The 22183-nt window shown below is 50.0% G+C and overlaps 1 protein-coding gene across 1 annotated transcript; it reads left to right on the forward strand.

Annotated features, from left to right (window-relative positions):
* The first annotated feature begins 1226 nt into the window (after positions 1-1226).
* On the forward strand, positions 1227-20357 carry Eps8l2 (EPS8 like 2). The gene is given in 20 exon segments (XM_051145109.1): positions 1227-1622; positions 1706-1761; positions 2575-2639; positions 13494-13655; positions 14188-14337; positions 14408-14487; positions 14620-14768; positions 14856-14926; positions 15074-15200; positions 15321-15409; positions 15527-15601; positions 15851-16228; positions 16478-16590; positions 17800-17905; positions 18497-18616; positions 18858-18930; positions 19030-19210; positions 19295-19427; positions 19570-19682; positions 20051-20357. Coding segments are annotated over 20 exon segments (2592 nt in total). The 5' UTR covers positions 1227-1578.
* Positions 20358-22183: the final 1826 nt, after the last annotated feature.

Here is a 22183-nt window from a genome sequence, read left to right on the forward strand (position 1 = left end):
GAAGTTCAGCCTGAGCCCCCAAGCCTTCTAGGCCTGGGTGTTTCATCGTAGCCAGCAACAGATTGTATGGATTTCCTGCCCCCTGCCTCCCCTTCAGCGGTAGAGGCCTCCTGGGAGTGAGGCTTTTTGCAGGCTAGAGGTAGCCCCAGTGCTATCCCTCCTACCTAGGCCTAAGGTCCTGGCCTAGATTTCCCCAAGGGCAGGGCTGCGTGTCCAAGCCTGTTCAGAGTCTGTGTGCCTTCAGGCCTGGGTCTCTAGCAGTTTGTTTTGCCCCGGTTGTGTATTCCTGGCCCCACGTGCCTGGCGCCCTTGGCTGAGCTAGCCAGGAATCCCATTAAGCAAACACACTAGGGTTCACCTACTGAGGTCAGGAGCATTCCCGACATTCTCCATGGATAGGTGGACCTAGAAATCTGGCCCAGCCCCTTCTCACAAGCTAAGACCTGGGGTGGGGGCAGGAGTGCAGCAGGAGAGCTGGTGAAGGTAGTAGCTAAGGCCTCAACTCCTGGCAGCCCACCCTCAAGAACCCGGTCAAACCAGAAAATACTAGAATACTGAAGGCGCTCTCCTGAGCCCTCGTACCAGCACCCTGACTGGTGGCTCTACTCTTGCAGAGAGATGGTGGCCCTGCTAGTAATATAAGACAGAGGTAATCTGTATGTGGACCCAGGACATTAGGAAGAGCCCCAGAGGGACAGCTAGAAATGCTGTCTACCTGTCTCTCCAGTGGCATGAAGGCAGCCTGTCACTGAAGAGCTCTACAACCCTCATTTGATGTCAGGCTGGCCCAGGCCAGCAGCTTCTATTATGTCCAAAGAAGGACCCAAGTCTAGTATATGTGAAAGCTTGTTCACGTTGATAGCCATGCCTCAGTTTCCCCAAAATGTAGCCAGGGGAGGTCAGGGCTGAGAATCCTACTCATGGAGTGGCCTTGCAGTATGGTCACCTGGGCCTATACTGGGGAGGTCAGCCGCCCCCAAAACGTCTGCCCTCTACCCATCCTTTCGAAGGTCTCCCAAGAGGGAGCTAAAGGCTGGTCTCTTTGCTGGATCTGAAGGAGCTGGCCCCTGTGACCATATCCACACGGATATGCAAGGGTCGCTTGGAGTACTGGGGTCCCTCTATACTTTGTGCCCCCCCTAGATCTCCAGCCTTACCCTGCCTCAGGGTTGTTTGTTTGTTTGTTTGTTTGTTTGTTTGGGTTTTTTTGTTTTTGTTTTTTGAAGAAGCTGTCCTCTCTCCTCAGAGTGCTCCCTGCCCAACCCCTCCATCAGAGCCTCCCTGACAGCTTCTGGGAGCAGAGAACCAAGAGTCTGGGACCAGTTGGATCTCCGTTGCCACCAGCAATAGCATGGGTCTGGAGGGCTCTGCTTCCCGGGAATCCCCTGAGGAGTCGGGCCAGGCCCTGAGGCTTCTAGGCCCTTTAGCAGAAATGAGACAGGAGACCCAGGCCTAGGTTGGCCAGGAGAACGTGTCAGCTGGGCTTCTCTGTCCTTAGGTGGAGGCCAGGCACTGGGCCCTAGACTCCAACCAGACTAAGGCTTGCCTTCCTCGACGCTGGCTGCCACTGGGAACGCCATGAGCCAGTCGGGGTCCATGAGCTGCTGCCCAGGAGCTGCCAAGTAAGTGTTCTCCTACCATCCCTGAAGTCCCCAGGGAAGGGTGTGACGTGAGCTCTGCCCTCACCTGCCTCTCCCCCCTGCAGCGGCAGTCTGGGCCGGTCTTATGGTATGCCCAAGATGAGCGCAAAGGACCTGTTTGGTGAGTCAAATTTAAGGATGGTGAGGACTTAAGGAGGATGAATGTGACCGTGGTGGTCTCATCCTTGCTCGCCCCAAGCCTGGATAGTTCTAAGTGCCCAGAGGAGGCCTTTGGACCCTGACTCACTGAGAACTTTGGGTATCTGTCTGCAAGACTCCTGGCTCCTAACTGCTCTCTGCTACTCTGTAAGGGGAGAGGCCTTTAGGAATAATTCAGGGGGCATTAATATTGATTCAACTGTGCAGTCCTGCAACCCGATCGAGTAAGTGGGGTCAGATGGGACCCAGCTGCCGGGTATCTGCTCCAATGGACCAGGCTGCTTCTGCTCAACCATGCCCTCCCTTTGTGCCTCTGGATGCTGGATGCTGTGGGCTGGAAGATGGAGGCCTGGACAGTATCAGAGAGAGGGCGTGTTCCTGTGGTGGCGTAGGATAGGGAGGCATTGTCCTGGATTCCTCCCTAGGAAAGTGGGGAGCCCCATTAGGTATCACTGAGCTTCCTGCCCCTCACCCAGGAATCCTTAATGAGAACTGAGCCCTCTCATTCTGAATAAATCTGTCTTCTGGAGCTTCAAGTCCCCAGTGGGGCTTGTCACAGGGCCAAGCTAGAAGGTTCCCCCCATGTGGATCCTTCTAGTCCCCACAGGAGCTGCAGTGCCACTCCTCAGCCTGCAGTCCTTCCTGATGGCTGTGAGGGGTTCAAAAAGCAGCAACTCAACTCTCAACTCTACTCTCCCCTGTCACCCTTGGGGGCCAAGTCCCACTAGGCTGGGTCTTATACTTTGGGGTGCATGACATCTGTCTCCCCATCCAGAGCAGAGGAAGAAATACTCCAACTCCAACGTCATCATGCATGAGACTTCACAGTACCACGTCCAGGTAAGGGCCAGGAAATACCCGCTGGTCCCTTTGTTTGGAAATAGGAGAGAGAATCAGAGGCTCAGGGAGATGTGGGAAGAGAGAGCAAAGGACCGCCTGCGCTGGCCCTGGCCCCAGCCATGGTGGTGAGGCAGCTTCCTCAAGGCTGTGGGAGTTCATAGTGGGGCCTGAATGGAGTTGGGTACCCGTGGCCCACACCATCCAGGGTTCCCGAGACATCACCTGTGTCACCGTGCAGCTCAGGAAAGACCGTGGAAGGAAGTTGTCATCTTTGGCCCCCAAACAAGGAACTGCACTGGGAGGAACATGATGGAACAAAGACACCCTTTATGGAGTGCTAAAGGGAGCCTGGATGGCACTGCTGAGTCTAGACCTAACCTGTGCCCTTTGACCAGCTGCCAGCTTGAGTGGCCCTTCTCCTAGCCACTTTTAATTTGCCCTGACAATCCAAGAACTATCTTTTAAAATGGCTTTTCTGGGACGGGGAGCCAGCTGGGTTCCTAGCCATAGACTGAGCTTGTAAGGTAACAATGAGTAATGACAGAGAAGTAGAAAGAGGCGTCCTCCTCCCCCCCCAAAAAAAGACATAGGAGCCCCCTAGTAGCCAGCATTGACGGTGGGTCCCATGTGTTGCTGTCTCTCTCCTGTCTCCCGACCCCACACAGTGTCCCCAACCCCCAAAGTGAAGCAGGCTGCTGCCTCCTTGTCTGTAGAATGGACCAAAAGAACAATCAGGTATCCCCATGGCTCCTCAGCTCTGCTGTCTTGGGTGATCAAGGTTCTGACCACCCTGGGCTAATGGGTCATGATACAGTGAACACAGCAACTCAGTGTCCAAGGACAGGGCATGAAGGCACAGACAGCTCAGCTCTGACCTCCTCCTTTGCAATGCGCCACCTTCCTCAGAAGTGAAACTTTGTCCTCCTTGGTGAGGAATGACGTGCGTGTGTGGGGTGTCTAGCCTGGCTCCTGGACTTTGCTCCGTGCTACTTGACACTGCCTTGCTGATGCAGGGACCTTTCCTTCCTGCTCAGGGGCCAGCAGGGCAGGGCTTTCTTTTCTTTTCTTTTTTTTTTTTTTTTTTTTTTTTTTTTTTTTGGATTTTTCGAGACAGGGTTTCTCTGTGTAGCCTTGGCTGTCCTAGACTTGCTTTTGTAGACCAGGCTGAGCCTCGAACTCACAGCAATCCGCCTGCCTCTGCCTCCCAAGTGCTGGGTTTAAAGGGGTGTGCCACCACACCTGGCGGGCAGGGCTTTCTTTAAGGCTTGTCTGCCTCTCTCTGATGAAAACATTGAGGCCTGAGAGAAAGAGGCTGAGAAACAGTAGGGGTGCTGAAACTGGGCCTGCTTCTTTTGACTTTTTCCTGACTTCTTCTACAATAAGTTAATGTGGGGGTACGGTTCTGTTACCATCCATCACTCCTAGGTGTCTCTGAAACCTCCTCCTGTTCAAAGCCATCCCACCCCAACCCCTAGCAAGCTGATCTGTCTTGCAGCCCCAACATTTGTCTTTTAGAGAAGCAGGGTGCCGTGGGGCCCGCCTGTAATCCCAGCACTCAAGCAGGCAGATCTCTGTGGGTTTGAAGCCAGCCTGGTCTACAGAGCCTATGGCAGAGTCTCATGACAGCCAAGACTACACAGAGAAAGCCTGTCTCAAAAAGAAACAAACAAACAAATCTTCCTCCAGTCAGTAATTTGTTAATTAATGTGTGTCAATGTCTTTTTTTTTGTTTTGTTTTGTTTTGTTTTGTTTTGTTTTTTGAGACAGGGTTTCTCTGTGTAGCCTAGACCAGGCTGGCCTCGAACTCACAGCGATCCACCTGCCTCTGCCTCCCGAGTGCTGGGATTAAAGGCGTGCGCCACCAGGCCCGGCTTGTGTCAACGTCTTTTGATAAGCAGATATATTTGATTTTAGAGACATCTAGTAATATGCCCATTGTTTTTTCTGGTTATCTTTTTTTCATCTCCAGGGAGTTAACACTGATGAGTTCTGTGTTTTTGCGGTAGTGTAGTATTTTGCATCTAGGCCCATGATCAGCTTTATTTTAATATTTGAGACCCAGTCTCTAATTAAGTAAATAAGCACATTGGTAACATTTGATTGTCATTGAGTCAAATCTATTATCAGTATAGGGAGAACTGACATCTCTTTTGTTTGGTTTTTGTTTTTTCAAGACAAGGTCTCTCTGTGTAGCCTTGGCTGTCCCAGACTCACTTTATAGATCAGGTTGGCCTCAAACTCAAGAATTGGCATCTTAACAATATTTTGTGTTCCCATTCACAAATATTTCTCCATTTATTAAGATTTCTTTAATTTTGTAACAAGTTTTTTTCCTGGCTTTCACTGTGGAGGCCATATTCACATCTAAATTATTTTTTAGCTTACAAATGGTACTATGAGAAGTTTCCCCACGTCACGCTCACAACATAAACAGTGGTGTGGTTTTATTCTTGCTTTGGTTTTGGTTTTGGTTTTGGTTTTGGTTTTGGTTTGGGACAGGGTTTCACTATGTAACCCTGAGTGACCTGACACTTGCTATTTAGACTAGGGTGGTTTCCATAGAGATTTGCCACCTCCCTCTGCTTTCCTAGTGCTGGGGAGGAAGGCGTGTACCACCACACCTGGCACAGATGGTACTGGTTTTTGTTTGGTTGGTTGGTTTGGTTTTTCGAGACAAGGTTTCTCTGTGTAGCCCTCACTGTCCTGGATTTGCTTTGTAGACCAGGCTGGTCTCAAACTTACAAAGATCCGCCTGCTTTTGACTCCCTGAGTGCTAGAATTAAAGGTGTGCACCACAGAGCCTGGTTCTTCTTTTTGTTTTTTACCTTTTTTGTTGTTGTTGTTGTTGTTTTAAAATTTTTAGATTTATTTATTTTATAATATATATGACTTTTGCCTGTATGTATTTATATACAGCATATGCAAGTCTGGTACCCATCGAGGGCATTAAATTCTCTGGAAATATAGTTACAGACAGTTACAAGCTGCCAGGTGGGTGTCAGGAACTGAACCAGGGTCCTCTGCAAGAACAAAAGTACTCTCACCACTGAGCCATCTCTCCAGCCCCTTTTTAATTTTTGAAATTATAATATAATTACATCATGTAGCCCTCCTCCAAATTCTCCCTATACCCCTTCTGCCTCTCTTTCAAATTCATGGCCTTGTTTTTCATTAATTGTTTACATGTGTGTGTATGCTTGTTGTATATATATGCATATATATATGGTTATATATGCATATATCTTCCTGAATATTCAGCTTGTTCCGCCTGTACAATGTTGCTTTGTGCGCATGTATGTTTTCAGGGCTGACCATCATTTGGTATTGGAAACCAGCTGGTGTTCTCTGCCCTAGAGAAGACTGTTTCTCCAGGTCTCACATTCCTCGGTTGCCTATCTGTCTTGGTGTAGGATTGAGACTGAGGCCTTGTGGGCTTTGCCCCACCCACTCTGGCATGTTTAGTGTTGCCATCTTTGTTGAGCTCACTTTTGAGCAGCCATGTTGATGGGACTTTATGGGTGTAGTTTCGGACATTACTAGAAGACGCCGTCTCGCAGCACACTCCCTGACCCTCTGGTTCTTACACGGTTTTTCTGCCCCTTCATCTGCAATGTTACCTGAGCTGTAGGCGGGGGAGCTGCTTTGTAGGTTTATCGCTGGGACTGGGCTCCACAGCTCTGCATTTCGGTTGGTTGTGGTTTTCTGTAATGGTCTCCTTTTGTTACAAAGTTTCCTTGTTAAAGCGTGAGGACTACGTTTATCTGTGGGTATGAGGACCAATATTTAAAATGTAAATAAAAATATTTAAAATATTTAAAATGCCGGGGCGTGATGGCACACACCTTTAACCCCAGCACTTGGGAGGCAGAGGCAGGCGGATCGCCGAGTTTGAGGCCAGCCTGGTCTACAAAAGTGAGTCCAGGACAGCCAAGGCTACACAGAGAAACCCTGTCTCAAAAAACAAAAACACAATAATAAATAAATAAATAAGTACATAAATGCATAAATATTTTTTTAAGATAGATCCAGGTTGTCCTGAACCTTGCTATATAGATGAGGCTGGCCCAACATGCAGTGATCTGCCTGAATCTGGCTCCTGAGTGCTGAGATTAAAAGAGTATGTCAGCCGGGCGTGTGGTGGTGCATGCCTTTAATCCCAGCACTCGGGAGGCAGAGGCAGGCGGATCGCTGTGAGTTCGAGGCCAGCCTGGTCTACAAAGTGAATCCAGGATGGCCAAGGCTACACAGAGAAACCCTGTCTGGAAAAACAAAAAACAAACAAACAAAAAAAGAGTGTGTCACCACACTCAGCCCTGAAATAAATAATTAAAAAATTTTTTTTGTTTTTGTTTTTGAAGACAGGACTTCTCTGTATAGCCTTGGCTGTTCTGAACTCACTTTGTAGACAAGGCTGGCCTCGACCTCACAGCGATCCGCCACCACGTCCGGCTAAATAATAAATTTTAACTGAGCTGGGGATATGGTTCAGTGGTAGTATACTTGCCCAGCATACATGAGGCCCTGAATTCAATCCTCAGTACAGCAAACACAACAACAACAAAACAACTTTGAGCCGGTCGTGGTGGCGCACGCCTTTAATCTCAGAGCTCAGGAGGCAGAGGCAGGCGGATCGCTGAGTTCGAGGCCAGCCTGGTCTACAAAGGAGTCCAGTACAGCCAAGACAACATAGACCTTGTCTCGGGGGAAAAAAAAAACCAAAAAACCAAAACAAAACAAAAAAACCAAAAAAACAAAACAAAAAACTTTATCTGTGTTCATAGTCTGTTTGCTAACACGTTATTATGGACATTTTATTGTTTATGTGTATGTAAATGTTTCTGTATATGGTGTGGATGGGCCCAAAGAGGAAGCTAGAACCCCAGGCATTTGTGAGCTGCCTGATATGGTGCTGATAACCGAATAAGGCTCCTCTGCAGGAACAGCATGTGCTCTCCAGCCCTGAGCACTTTTTGTTTGTTTGGGGTTTTGTTGTTCTTCTTCTTTTGTTTTTTGTTTTTAAACATTTATTCATTTATTATGTATACAACATTCTGCCTGCATGTGTGCCTGTCCCCCCAGAAGAAGGCACCAGATCTCATTCTAGATGGTTGTGAGCCACCGTGTGGGAATTGAACTCAGGACCTCTGGAAGAGCAGTCGGTGCTCTTAACCTCTGAGCCATCGTTTCCGGTCCCTGTTTTGTTTGTTTCTTTGTTTTTGTTTTTGTTTTTTCGAGACAGGGTTTCTCTGTGTAGCCCTGGCTGTCCTAGACTGGCTTTGTAGACCAGGCTGGCTTCAAACTCTCAGAGATCTGCCTGTCTCTGCCTCTCCAAGGGCTGGGATTATAGGAGTGCACCACCATGACTGGATAAGCCTTGTTTTTTTGTTTTTTGGGTTTTTTGTTTTTGTTTTCTTTTAATAAATGTTAAATAATATTATTAAATAAACAATAGAGACCTCAATTTTCTATATAATAACCATGGCAAGTTTTCCTTTTTGGAGGTATGGGTTGTTTGTTTTTGTTTTTTGTTTGTTTGTTGTTTGGTCTTTTTTGAGAAAAGGTTTCTCTGTAGCATTGGCTGTTTTGGAACTTGCTCTGTAGACCAGGCTGGCCTCCAACTCAGAGATCTGCCTGCCTCTTCTTCCTGAGTGCTGGGATTAACAGTGTAAGCCACCACACCTGGCCTGCAAGATTTCCTTTGTATGGAAGTTTCATTCTCACGTCTGTAAGATTTTTAGTAATGTTGCGTCTTTCCTTTTCGGTTTTGAAAATCAGCAGGGTACTTTTGGTTGTTCATGTGTTTGTTTGTTTGTTTTTTGGTTTTTCGAGGCAGGGTTTCTCTGTGTAGCCTTGGCCATCCTGGACTCATTTATAGACCAGGCTGGCCTCGAACTCACAGCCACCCGCCTGCCTCTGCCTCCCGAGTGCTGGGATTAAAGGTGTGCGCCACCACGCCCGGCTTTTGTTTGTTTGTTTTTTTATCGTTGTAGTTGTGGGTTCTTTAGTTTTTGTCTTGTTTGTTTTTGTTTTTTGGTAACAGAGTCTTTCAAGTTAGCCTTGGCTAGTCTAGAGCTTGTTATGTTGACCAGGCTGGCTTTGACCTTGCAATGACCCTTCCTCTTCCACTTGCCTCTGTCTCCCGGGCTGCTATGACTGTAGGCAGAGACCACCTACTATGCCCTGCTCAGACATTAGTGTCGCCTCTAATTACCCTTGCTAAGGGGTTAACTTTGGGCTTTCTTTAATTTTTTAATTTAATTTACTATGTTGATTGTTTCCTAGTTTGTGGATTTTTGCCCTTAATTTCCTTCCATTTACTTTGGGTCTTATTTCACTGTGTTCAACTTGCTTTGTTTGTTTAGTTTCAGTGCTAGGGATGGAACCCAGGCCATTGTTCAGGCTGGACATGATCCTACCACTAAACCACAAAGCCAACAGGGTTTTCTAGCTTGTTAAGGTAAAAGCTTAGATAATTGATCTTAAATGCTTTTTTGTTTGTTTGTTTGTTTTTGTTTTTATCAACATAGGGTTTCTCTCTGTAATAGCCTGGCTGTCCTGGAACTCTCTTTGTAGACCAGGCTGGCCTCAAACTTACTCGATCCACTTGTCTCTGCCTCCTGATTACTGAGATTAAAGGCCACCGTGCCTGGCCTTAAGTGCTTTTTTTTTTTTTTTAAAGACTAATATGTTTATTGGAAGCTATAGATTTCACTGAAACAATAGTCAGATGTGACTTTTTTATTCAGCTTCAAATAATATTTTTACATTTTCTTTGTAACTTCATTATTTGTTTTTCTTTCTTTTGTCTTTTCTTTTCTTTTTTTCTTTTTGAGACAAGGTCTTACTGGCTGGTAAGCCAGGTCCTGGCTGACCTGGACCTCATAGACCAGGCTGGTCTAGAAATCATAGAGATCTACCTCCCTCTGTCTTCCAAGTGCTAGGACTAAAGGCATGAGCCACTGCCATTTGCTGGGCTGTGACTTCATTTTTGACCCATAAGTTATTTTTGCTATATGCCATTCATTCCTTTATTCATTCATTCACAGGTTTTTGAGGCAAGGTTTTACTCTGTAACCCAGACTAGCCTGAAACTCCTGGTCCCCTGCCTCCACTTCCCAAGTGCTGGGGTGACAAGCATTTGTTACCATGCTTTAAGAATGTGTTGTGTTTTTATAAATATTTATTTATTTTATGTATATAAGTGCTCTGTTTTCTTTTCTTTTTTTTTTTTTTTTTTTTTTTTTGTTTGTTTTATTGTTTTTTTGTGTTTTTTTTTTTTTTTCAAAGACAGAGTTTCTCTGTGTAGCCTTGGCTGTTCTAGACTCACTTTGTAGACCAGCCTGGCCTCAAACTTGCAGCGATCCTCCTGCCTCTTCCTAGTGCTGGGATTAAAGGTGTGTGCCACCAAGCCCAGCAAGTGCTCTGTTTTCATGCACACCAGAAGAGGAAATGAGATTCCATTTACAGATAGTTGTGAGCTACCATGTGGGTGCTGGGAATTGAACTCAGGTCCTCTGGAAGAGTGCTATTTATCACTGAGCTCTCTCTCCAGCCCTGAGAATTTTTTCAGTTTTAATTTATTTATTTAGGGGCTGGAGAGATGGCTCAGAGGTTAAGAGCACTGACTGTTCTTCCAGATGTCCTGAGTTCAATTCCCAGAAACCACATGGCAGCTCACAACCATCTATAAAGTGATATAATGCCTTATTCTAGCATGTAGGCAGAGCACTGTATATATAATAAATGTATTTGCTTGTTTGTTTTTGAGACAGGGCCCAATAGAGCCCAGACCAGCTAGCCTTGAACACAATGCATACAGAGAACCTTGAACTCCTGGTTTCTGACTTGTGCTTTCCGGGTGTTGAGATGACAGCCTCGCACCACCACACCCTGCTGAAGGTTTTTGTGTTGATCTGTGCTCTAGTTCCACTAAGGTCAAAGAACTCCGTGCTTTTCAGTCTTTTGGCATCTCCTGAGACTTGTCTGGTCACCTAGCAGCATGGTTTTGTTTGGTTAGTTGTGGGGAATTGTGTTTCAGTGTTTGCCCTGCCTAACTTGTTGCCTAACCCACTGCGTTTCTGCCTACTCATTGCTGAGCCTGTTCGGAGCCATCCACCTGCACTAAACCTTGCAGGTTACCTGCGTTTGTTCTGGGAAGGGAAGATGCATGCTTAAGCTTCTCCAGGTGTCACCAGTTTGTCAGTAGAGAGAATGGGCTCGGGCTGGATCAGAGTACCTGCCTCTTCTCTGTGTCTAAACACACAAGTGTAGCTCACAGGGACTTTTGGCATGGCTAGTAGAGTAGATGAAAATCAATCCCAAAATAAAATAATAGTCTCTCTCTCTTTCTCTCTTTCTCCCCGAGACAGGGTTTCTTTGTTTTTGCCATAACTGTCCTGGAACTCACTCTGTAGACCAGGCTGGCCTTGAGCTCACAGTAATCCCCCTGCCTCTGCCTCCCAAGTGCTGGGATTAAAGGTATGCGCCACCAGCCAACATGCCTGGCTAGAAATAAGAGTCTCTTTAAAAAGTGCAATTTTTTTTGTTGTTGTTTTGTTTTGTTTTGTTTCTCGAGACAGGGTCTCTCTGTGTAGCCTTGGCTGCCCTGGACTCGCTTTGTAGACCAGGCTGGCCTCAAACTCACAGCGATCCGCCTGCCTCTGCCTCCCGAGTGCTGGGATTAAAGGTGTGCACCACCACGCCCGGCTCAAAAAGTGCAATTTTTAAAATTCAATCAGATGTCATATAATTCACTTTGTTAAAAGATTACACTAGGGGGCTGGAGAGATGGCTTAGGTGTTAAGAGCACTGACTACTCTTGCAAAGGTACTGTGTTCAAGTCCCAACAACCACACAGTAGATCACAACCACCTATAATGAGATCTGGTGCCCTCTTCTGGCGAGCAGGCATATATGCGGGCAGAACACTGTATACGTAATAAATACATCTTTTATTTGCTTTTGCTTTTCTAGTCAGGGTTTCTCTTGTTCTCCTGGCTGTCCTGGACTCACTTTGTAGACCAGGCTGGTCTCAAACTCACAGTGATCCACCTGCGTCTGCCTCCCAAGTGCTGGGATTACAGGAGTGTGCCACCACGCCCAGCTAAAATGATAAAAAAAAAAAAATATATATATATATATATAAAGTTACTTATACTCAGTGTGGTGGCACACACTTGTAATCTCAGTACTGGGGAGGTTTGAGCAAGATAGTTGGGCACTTTAAAGGACTTAGTACTCCTGTCCTTCAGGGTGGTTTTGTTTGGTTTTGGTGTTTTTTTGTTTTTGTTTTGGTTTTGGTTTTTTTTTTTTTTGAGATGGTGTTTCTCTGTGTACACTTGGCTGTCCTGGACTTGGTCTGTAGACCAGGGTGGCCTTGAACTCACAAAGATTCTCCTGCTCCTGCCTCCCAAGGGCTGGGCTTAAAGGCGTGTGCCACCACTGTCCAACCGCATGTCTCTCTCTTTATGTACATAAATAAAACTAGCCAGGGTCTGGAGAGATGGCTTTTACAAAGGTCCATGTTTGGTTCCCAGCACCCACATCCAGCAGCTCACAACTATGTAACTCCAGCTGCAGGGGCTCTGATGCCCTTGTCTTCTCTCCTCGGACACCAGGCACATACATGGTACACACACATACATACATGTAGGCAAAACAATCATACACACAAAACAAAAAGAAAGAAGGACACTAGCCAAAAGCAAGGGGAGGTGGCACAGGTTTGTAATCCTACAGGAATCTGAGGTAGAAGATTTACTGGAAATTGGAAAATATCCTGGGCTATATAGTGAGTAAAGTACTTACCTAACAGACACAAAGCATTGGGTTGGATGCTCAGCACCACAGACTCGTACAGATATGGTGGCACAAACCTGCAATCACATCTCTTGGGAGATGCGGTAGAAAAATGAGGAGTTCAAGGTCATCCTCAGCTGCGTAGCAAATTTCAGTTTGAGACCAGCCCAGGATACATTAGACTCTGTCTCAACAAGACAGAAAGAGATCAAAACAAAATCAGTATGGGAGGTGACATCTGTGAAGGAAGGGAGACTAGGTGCTGTGAGGGCAAAAGGTCCTAAACTCCACTGTCCCTGCATCACAGTATCAAAATAGGGAGACACAAGTAGAGTGGTGCACAGCTATACAATAGTCTGGAGATAGATAGATAGATAGATAGATAGATAGATAGATAGATAGATAGATAGATAGATATTCACTGTGTATATATGTGTGTGTATATATATATACATATTATATATATATATATTCACTGTGTGTGTGTGTGTGTGTGTGTGTGTGTGCATTCACTGTGGGGTTTCCTGAAACTTGCTGTATATTTCAGACTGGCCTCAATGCCACAGTGATTTATCTGCATCTGCCTCCTGAGTGCTGGAATTAAAAGCATGTAGCATCAGAGCTAGCAAGTATGGAAAGTGGTTTAATTTTATTATTTTACATGTATGGGTGTTTTGCCTGCATGTATGTGTCAGTACACTACATGTGCAACTCGTGGCTGTAGAGCTCCGAAGAAGGCATCAGATCCCCTGGAACTGAACTTACAGAGGGTTGTAAGCAGCCATGTAGATGCTGAGAACTGAACCCCTGTCTTCTGAAAGAGCAGCTACTGTTCTTAACCACTGAGCCATCTCTCTTGCCCCAGTCTGAAAGCTTTTGAGGACCCACAAAGACACACACCGGAGCAGAAAGGCGACTCCTCCCACCCAGGGTGTAGCTGTGACCCCCTCAGGATTCCCCAGTTGCCTGAGGCTCCCAGACTGCCATCTCCTGTGCCCAGGGTTTAAGTAGTAGAAGATCTGTGCCCCCAGCAGTGACCTCTGACCTTTCCCTTAGCACCTGGCCACATTCATCATGGACAAGAGTGAGGCTATTGCCTCAGTGGATGATGCCATCCGGAAGCTGGTACAGCTGAGCTCCAAAGAGAAGGTCTGGGCCCAGGAAGTGCTGCTGCAGGTGAATGACAAGTCACTGCGACTGCTGGACGTTGAGACTCAGGTACTGGCTGACTACAGCAGCAGGTGCAGGGAGTGGATGGGCGGAGGCAGGGCCAGATGTTCGGTTCATCCAGATGTGTGTGGCCATGCTGATCTGTGGAAGGGAATGAGGCTGAGGGTGGGTAGGGAAAACTGGATCCAGCTGGGAGTCTGGGCCACTTTTGGCAGCCTAGGCCGGCTTAGCTCTGCACCTGCTAGGTTGCTGAGCAACCAGGGCAGCGCTGTTCCCTGCAAGAGGCTTGCTGGCTGTGTCCCAGGGGCCTGTGCTCTGGGGCCATCCCCATTAGTGCCTGTGTTGTCTCTCTCTGCCCACGGGCCAAGTCTAGGCTGTGTTCCCGTTTTGCACCTGCGAGTTACACGTGTGTTCTTATCTGTGTAACATGTTCCATACACTATGGCCGGAAGTGTCCATTGCTGGGGTGTCAGTTCCTTTCTCAGCCACATACGTAGTGTCATCTATGCTCATGATGGTAGCTTACATCCATAGCCAGGGCCTGTCAGCCATGGCTCACCTATCACATACCCTCCCACAGGAAGAACTGGAGAACTTCCCCCTGCCCACTGTGCAGCACAGCCAGACAGTGCTAAACCAGTTGCGCTACCCCTCCGTGCTGCTGCTGGTGTGCCAGGACTCCGACCAGAGCAAGCCCGACATCCACTTCTTTCACTGTGATGAGGTGGAGGTGAGGCAGACAGCCAGGGGTGGGCATAATGCCAGTTGGCCAAGCTGACTTGACACCCCTGTTTCCCCAGGCGGAACTGGTACAGGAAGACATTGAGAGCGCCCTGGCTGACCACCGGCTGGGAAAGAAGATGCGGCCACAGACCCTAAAGTACGGCCCTGGGGGGTGTAGAAAGTGAAGGGAAAAGTGTCAAAAGTGCCCCTTTTGCTTGGGGCACAGTAGCCTGGGTATCGAGGGTGGGAGGACCATGGCCAGGCTGAACTGTCTTCCTCTCTGCCCCAGGGGACACCAGGAAAAGATCCGTCAGAGGCAGTCTATCTTGCCCCCTCCACAAAGCCCAGCCCACATCCCCTTCCAACGACAGGCCGGAGATTCCCCTCAGGCCAAGAACCGTGTGGGCCTGCCATTGCCAGTGCCATTCAGTGAGCCAGGTAGGCTGAGGGGTGGGTGGGGGACACCTTTTGGGGTTAATAGAGAGCCCTTTTGGCAGCTGCTCTGACCGTGCCCCCCCCCCACAGGTTATCGCCGCAGGGAATCCCAGGATGAGGAGCCACGGGCTGTGCTAGCTCAGAGAATAGAAAAGGAAACGGTGGGTGCCCAGCCTTCCAAGACTCTTTTCCATTCTTGCCTGCTTCCTGTTGGCACTGGGCCTGGACCGTTTGTTCTGTTGCCAGAGTGTCCCCACAGCAGGCGGGGATGACAATGGCTGACCCCCGGACCCCTCTTCTAACCTCAGCAAATCCTCAACTCCGCCCTGGATGACATTGAGTGGTTCGTGGCTCGGCTGCAGAAGGCAGCTGAGGCGTTCAAGCAGTTGAATCAGCGGAAAAGGGGGAAGAAGAAGAACAAGAAGGGGCCAGCAGGTGCTGCCCTGAGTGATAGGGGAGGGCTGGACAACCCTGGGGAGAGGAATGGTGGGAAGTCAAGACCCAGCAGGCACTCAGTGGGGGGTCCCAGGCTCACAGCGCCCCACATTTTGGCAGAGGGTGTCCTCACACTTCGAGCACGACCCCCCTCAGAAGGCGAGTTCGTGGACTGTTTCCAGAAAACCAAGCTAGCCATCAACCTCCTGGTGAGTCAGCCCCTCCCTGCACTGGTTGCGCTGGCTGGCAGTGAGGGTGGGGCAGCACACAGGCGTGCACACACGCATACATGCCATCTGCCACCTGCTTGTTCTTCCCACCCCCAGGCAAAGCTACAGAAACACATCCAAAACCCTAGTGCAGCCGAGCTGGTGCACTTCCTCTTCGGGCCTCTGGATCTGGTGACTGGGGCCGGGGCCGGATGGGACTGGGGCAACAGAGTGATACGCCGTGGGTTTTTGGGTGGAAGAAACACCCAATATGCCTACCTTAGCATATTCAAGCTCTGTCTAGGTTCCCAGGAGGCCACAGTCCCTCCCTGAGGACCAGCCTATAGAGCTGTGGTGGGTGGGTAGATGGGTGATAGGCTGGGTCTGGTGGATTTGGTGGTCTGGGTTCCCCCCTCCCCCACTGAAACTCACTATGCCCAGATCATCAACACCTGTGGTGGCCCAGACATTGCACGCTCTGTCTCCAGCCCTTTGCTGTCCACTGATGCTGTGAGCTTTCTGCGTGGTCACCTGGTGCCCAAAGAGATGACACTGTGGGAATCACTGGGGGAGACCTGGATGAGGCCTCGGTATGGAGAAGGGGAAAGATCTGAACTAAGATGGAGGTCCCTGGTGGGTTGGTCCCTGCAGGGCATGTTACTGACCTTTTGGACTGCCAACCACAGCTCTGAGTGGCCCCGGGAGCCACAGGTGCCACTCTATGTGCCCAAGTTCCAGAGCGGCTGGGAACCACCCCTGGATGTCCTACAGGAGGCTCCCTGGGAAGTAGAGGGCCTGGCATCTGTGCCCAGTGACCAGGTCAGAGCTGCAGCCCAGCCCCAGCCCAGCCCACCTATGCCTCTACCCTCAAGGCTCTAAAGCACCAATGCCATCTGCCGCAACCCTCGCAACACGCTCGCTACTTTGGCTCACCACCTGCCTTAGCATTCAGCCTTTTGTCCTCAATGGTGCTAGGTCACAGCAATTCATCAAGCTTCTCCCTCCGTGTGTCTCCCTGGCCCAGCCTGTACCCCACAACAAGCCCAGGCTTCCTGCTCTCCCCCACAGTTGACCCCCATGAGCCGACTGTCCATCCGAAACTCTCTGAAGCACAACCTCTCTTCTGAGTCCCCAGCCCCAGAGGACATTGCACCACCAGGCAGCTCCCCACATAGTAACAGGTAAGTCCCTAGAGTGAGAGCTGTACACACTGTCGCAAGTGTGCTGCCACTTCACGGTGCTACATGCCTCCTTCTGGTGTAAAACACTTAGCTTCCAAGTGAGGACCCAATTTTCTTCTTTCTTCTATATAATTTTAATTCTTATTGAAAATGGTTTTCTTTTTTTCCCAAGCTGGGCATGGTGGCGCACACCTTTAATCCCAGCATTTGGGAGGCAGAGGCAGAGGCAGGCAGATTGCTGTGAGTTCGAGTCCAACCTGGTCTACAAAGTGAGTCCAGGGCAGCCAAGGCTACATAGAGAAACCCTGTCTCAAAAATAAAAATAAATAAATAAATAAATAAGAGAAGAAGAAGTAGTAGTAGAAGAAGAAGAAGAAGAAGAAGAAGAAAATAGGGGTTTTTTTGGTTTTGTTTGGGGTTTTTTGGTTTTTTTGAGACAGGGTTTCTCTGTGCAGCCTTGCTGTCCTGGACTCCCTTTGTAGAACAAGTTGTGCTCAAACTCACAGTGATCCACCTGCCTCTGCTTCCCAAGTGCTGGGATTAAAGGCGTGCACCACCACGCCCAGCCCAGGGCTTCCTTTTCAATGGCTATAAACAAGAGTTTCTAGCAAGCGAGCCCCTTTCCTTGGCCTTCTTTGGCTTGGTATATAGTGGCCCTGCTAGGACCACGTGTATGGAAGATTCTCAGATCTCTATACACTGGGCACAAACCTGCATCGCCCATTCTTCCACCCTCTCCAGTGCACCCGAACAGGGCACCCCCCTGCATCAGGACCATACTGGCCAGGAACATGACCTCGATAGCGGGGTGTACCAATAGCCAGAGCTCACCCCTGCTCCAGGGGTGCAGGGAGGCTTCCAGAGAGGTCACCTGGCTGCCTCTAAAGGGCCATGACTCTGAAAATAATCCTAGCCTTGTGGTTAGTGGGAACCTGTGACTCTTGTCACTCCCTAGGCACACCCCTTGCTCTAGGCCCTCTGAGGAGCAGGGCAAGAGACTCCCTAAGACAGTTTGAGCTGAGCCAGCCTCTTGGAGTCTGTTCTGCCCCCTCCTGCCTGCTGGGATGTCACAGTTTCCATTCCCCGCTGGTGAGCGAGCACCGCTTCTGTGCACTGCAACCTGGGCGGCAGAGCGGGAGACAGCTGCAGCTGGGAGGCAGGAAGAGACCCCAGTCCAGCCCTGCCCTTCAACCCTTCCTGGTCTTGCAGGGGCTACCAGCCAACACCAGCCATGACAAAGTATGTGAAGATCCTCTACGACTTCACAGCACGCAACGCCAACGAGCTGTCCGTGCTCAAGGATGAGGTCCTAGAGGTGAGGACTTGGGCTATATACAGGAGAGGTGGGGGCTGCGGTGGGGACCAGGTTGTGTAATTCACCCATCTTCCCGGGGTGCTTGACCTGGACTTCCTATTCAGCCTCCAGTGGCCTCTCTGACCCACCCCCCCCCCCATCACACTCTGACTGAACCACTGGGCCGCTTTCTGATGTGGGGAATTCCCTGAAGGTCTACTGTGGTGGGTAGCCTTTCAGCAGAACCCAGCAGGGGCTTGTCACTCGTGCCCACCTAAGAGCGGTACGCTGGACCAGCTTCTTTGTGCCAAGCCTGAATCCAGGCCACCTACTCAGGGACAGAAAGTGGGACAGGATGGGGGAAGCTCTACATTCAGAATCAGGTTAAGAGGTACCCTATCCCCAGGACTGGGGGCACCAGGCAGCTACTGTGTAGCCCATTAGGGCAACACTGCCCAGAGGATGGAGAGCTGGGCTTAAGGAGACACCTGGATGACTCTGCCCCTCTGTAAAGGTTTGGCAAATAGCCCCAGAATCTGACCCTAGTAATACTTGAAGTCTGTCTGCACAAGGATGTTGGTGTGTCTCACAGGCATTTTGACACCTTGGCAGGTGCTGGAGGATGGCCGGCAGTGGTGGAAGCTGCGAAATCGCAGTGGCCAGGCAGGCTACGTGCCCTGTAACATCCTGGCTGAGGCTCGGCAGGAAGACGTTGGTGCCCCCTTGGAACAGGTGATCACCTGTCACGCCTCCATTCTGTCTACAGCACAGTCATAGCCCCTAAGGTCAGGGGTACAGCTGGTCTCGATATGACATTTGAGCCTGAGCCCTGGAAACCTGCTGCCCCCAAGCTGGGCCCAGGGCTTTGTGGATTCCTGGGGTCTTACTCAAGGGAAGGAAGGGCTGGCCCACATACCTAGGGGTCCTGGGTAAAGTCCTAATAACCCCTTACCTTTTCCTCACCCCCTTGCAGTCTGGCCAGAAATACTGGGGTCCTGCTAGCCCCACCCACAAAGTGCCCCCAATTTTCGCAGGGAACAAAGAAGGTGAGTAGAGCCTTTTTGGGGTTAGAAGTGTGTGAGGGAGGTGGGGGAGAGGGCATGGAACCGGTCCTGGTAGAGAGGCTGAGCGCGTGCGCCCCACAGAGCTAATTCACCATATGGACGAGGTCAACGATGAGCTCATGAAAAAGATCAGCCACATCAAGGCACAGCCGCAGCGCAACTTCCGCGTGGAGCGCAGCCAGCCAGTGCACCTGCCACTTACCTTCGAGTCAGGTCCCAAAGAGGTCCGAGCCTGGCTGGAAGCCAAGGCCTTCAGTGGCTGGTGAGCCCCGTGTGCACAGCCCGTGGGGCGGGGCCAGGAGGACACGTGGGCCACCCCCTCATGCCCCCACCTGATTCCCCCTAGGATCGTGGAGAACCTGGGCATCTTGACTGGGCCCCAGCTCTTCTCCCTCAACAAAGAGGAATTGAAGAAAGTATGTGGGGAAGAGGGCAGCCGCGTGTACAGCCAGCTTACAGTTCAGAAGGCCTTCCTGGAGGTGAGTGCTTCCTGCCTGCTTCCGACGTCCTTTCTTGGCACATGCACCTGCTCCTGGGGTCACTGGGAAAACAACAGCAGAGCCCTGACCTGTGCACCCTATTCTCCTACCTCTCGGCTGAGGTCCGATCTCTCTTTCCTAGAAAAAGCAAAGTGGATCGGAGCTGGAGGAGCTTATGAACAGGTTCAGGAAGTCAGAGGAAAGCTAAACCGACATTCGAACTTCACCAGAGACAGAGGGGAGGCTGCACCTGTGGTGGGACCAACCCTAATGCATGGAGTATTATTTTTATATGTGTATTATTTTATACCAAGAACACGGACTGGGTGTAACTGGCTTACCTGCCTCCAGGTGGAGTCCTGTGCATGAGCCGCCTGTGGGTGGCTCCTTTGCCACCCTAGCCCCAGCCCCAACCCATACTCTCCTCCCTAAACCAAGGCCAGCCTCAGCCAAACCTGTACCTGGCAGTGCCAGCCCCTTCTCAACCTGCTGCCAAGGCCCCAGGACTCTCCAAGTGGGCAAGGCCTCTTCCCCTGGCCTTCCCTGTGCACACGGAGGCTCCTGTTCCTTTTGACGCTAGGCCCCAGCTGCACAACTCTCCCTTGTACTGCTTGCTTCTCCAGTCACCTGCCCCTGTGTCCGCTGGGCCCTAACTGCGGCGTGGGCCTGAGCTCCCAGCTGACCAGCCTGATGACCTTGCCTTCAGATTTGTCCACTCCCTTCATGCCGTTAGCGCCCCAAGAACAACCTGGTCATGGGGCTCCAGGACAGGAGGCTGTGGGCGCCCTGCTGGGATGGAATGTGCTGTATTCTTTCTTCTTTCAAGATCTAAGAATAGACCAGACAGAGGTTCTGTCTTCAGATGTCCCGTTGCACCTGAAGAGCCTGGGGACAGCAGCCGCCTGTGGCTGGGTCCACCAGCCTTTGTGAGTTTCCCAGCTCTGGATGGAGTCTCATCTCAGACCCAGAGATGAGAGTGGGGACTCCCGGGCTATGTCAATAAACCGTTTCTCTCCTAGCAATTTACATGTCTGTCTTTTGGGGTGAGGTGCTCTGCCCCAATTCCCAAACTTCCCCCCCCCCCCTCCTGGGATAATGCATTGGCCCTGACTTCTGAATCATCCTGCCACCGCTCCCAGTGCTGGGATCCCGTGTGTATCACCAAGCCTGGCCATGCCCCTTCAAAGAGCAGAGAGCAGCCCATCCACAGGCAGTTGTTTTGGTCATGCCAGGGGACACCTCTCACCTCCACGCCCATCCAAAATGCCCTAGGGACATTTCTGGGAGGGACTCTAGAGGGCGTCTAGACAGACAGCTCAAAGCCTTCCAACCAGCTGGCTTTCAAGGGGCCCATTCTAAGTAGAAGCGGAGTTCATCAGGCCCCGGTGCATGAGTCAGAGAGGAAGTAAAGGCACAACCTAGAAGACTTTGTTCCAAGATGGGGGAACGGGGGAGTGTCAAAAAGAGAGGGCTTGGGCCTGAAAGGCTCCAAGGACAAGTTCGCAGCGGGCACCAAGAGCTTACCCAGGTATCAGCTCTTTAAGGGCACCTGGCTGACTGGCCAGAAACTCTTCCTTTGGCGCCATCTGCTGGCAGCTTTTTGTGCATCCTTGGGTAGCTGCTAGATCCTTTACACCTGGTGTGGGGACTGTCCCGCATTCCAAATCCCCGCAGGGGTCACCTCAGTCTTCAGGATGAGCTGCAGAGACGGTGTCCTTCAGCCAGTCCACCATCCTGCCAGGCCTGGCTCAGGTCTCAGAGGCTCTAGGCCCCTCAGCCCAGAGAGACCAGTCCCGTGGAGCCAGTCTCACCTTCAGTGTGGTTAGCGCCACCCTTGGGGATCTCCAAAAGATGCATCTGCTTCCTGCTTGCCCTTCCTGGTCCTCCTACCATGAATGCTGCTTCCAGACAGCTGAGGAGGCTCCAGCCCTCTCAGCCCAGGCAGCCCTCTCTAACCTCAGGCGCTTCCAATTCCACACTCCCATGTGCTCCAGCCTCTGGGTTCTCAGAGGTTGTCCCTGCTTCTCTCAAGGGCCTTCCACCAAGGTCCTTTTTAAAAAGCAGAGAGCTGGGATGTGGTGGCACAGGCCTTTAATGCCAGAAATCAGGAAACAACAGGATCTATGTGAATTGGAGTCAGATTGGTCTACACAGCAAGTTCCAGGCCAGCCAGAGTTACATAGTTAAACAAAGTCAAAATCTTTACTTTCAAAATATTTTTTAGCCGGGCGTGGTGGCGCACGCCTTTAATCCCAGCACTCAGGAGGCAGAGGCAGGTGGATTGCTGTGAGTTCGAGGCCAGCCTGGTCTACAGAGTGAGTCCAGGACAGCCAAGGCTACACAGAGAACCCCTGTCCCAAAAACTAAATAAATAAATATATAAGCCGAGCATGGTGGTGCATGCCTTTAATCCCAGCATTCAGGAGGCAGAGGCAGGTGCATCACTGTGAGTTTGAGGCCAGCCTGATCTACAAAGTGAGTCCAGGACAGCCAGGGCTATACAGAGAAACCCTGTACTGCAAAAAAAAAAAAAAAAAATTTTTTTTTAGATTTTTCTTGTTTTTATTTTATGTGCATGAATGTTTGCCTGTACATGTATGTATGTACGCTGTACACCACATGTGTGCCTGGTGCTCACAAAGGCCAGACATGATATCAGATTCTTTGGAATTGGAATTATAGACAGTTGTGGGTACAGTAATAAGTATTCCTAAAGCCTGAGACAACGCTCGCTCTCTATTTCCCTCTCTCTCTCT

The sequence above is a fragment of the Acomys russatus genome, chromosome 5 (assembly GCF_903995435.1).
Source record: "Acomys russatus chromosome 5, mAcoRus1.1, whole genome shotgun sequence".
Lineage (NCBI taxonomy): Eukaryota > Metazoa > Chordata > Mammalia > Rodentia > Muridae > Acomys > Acomys russatus.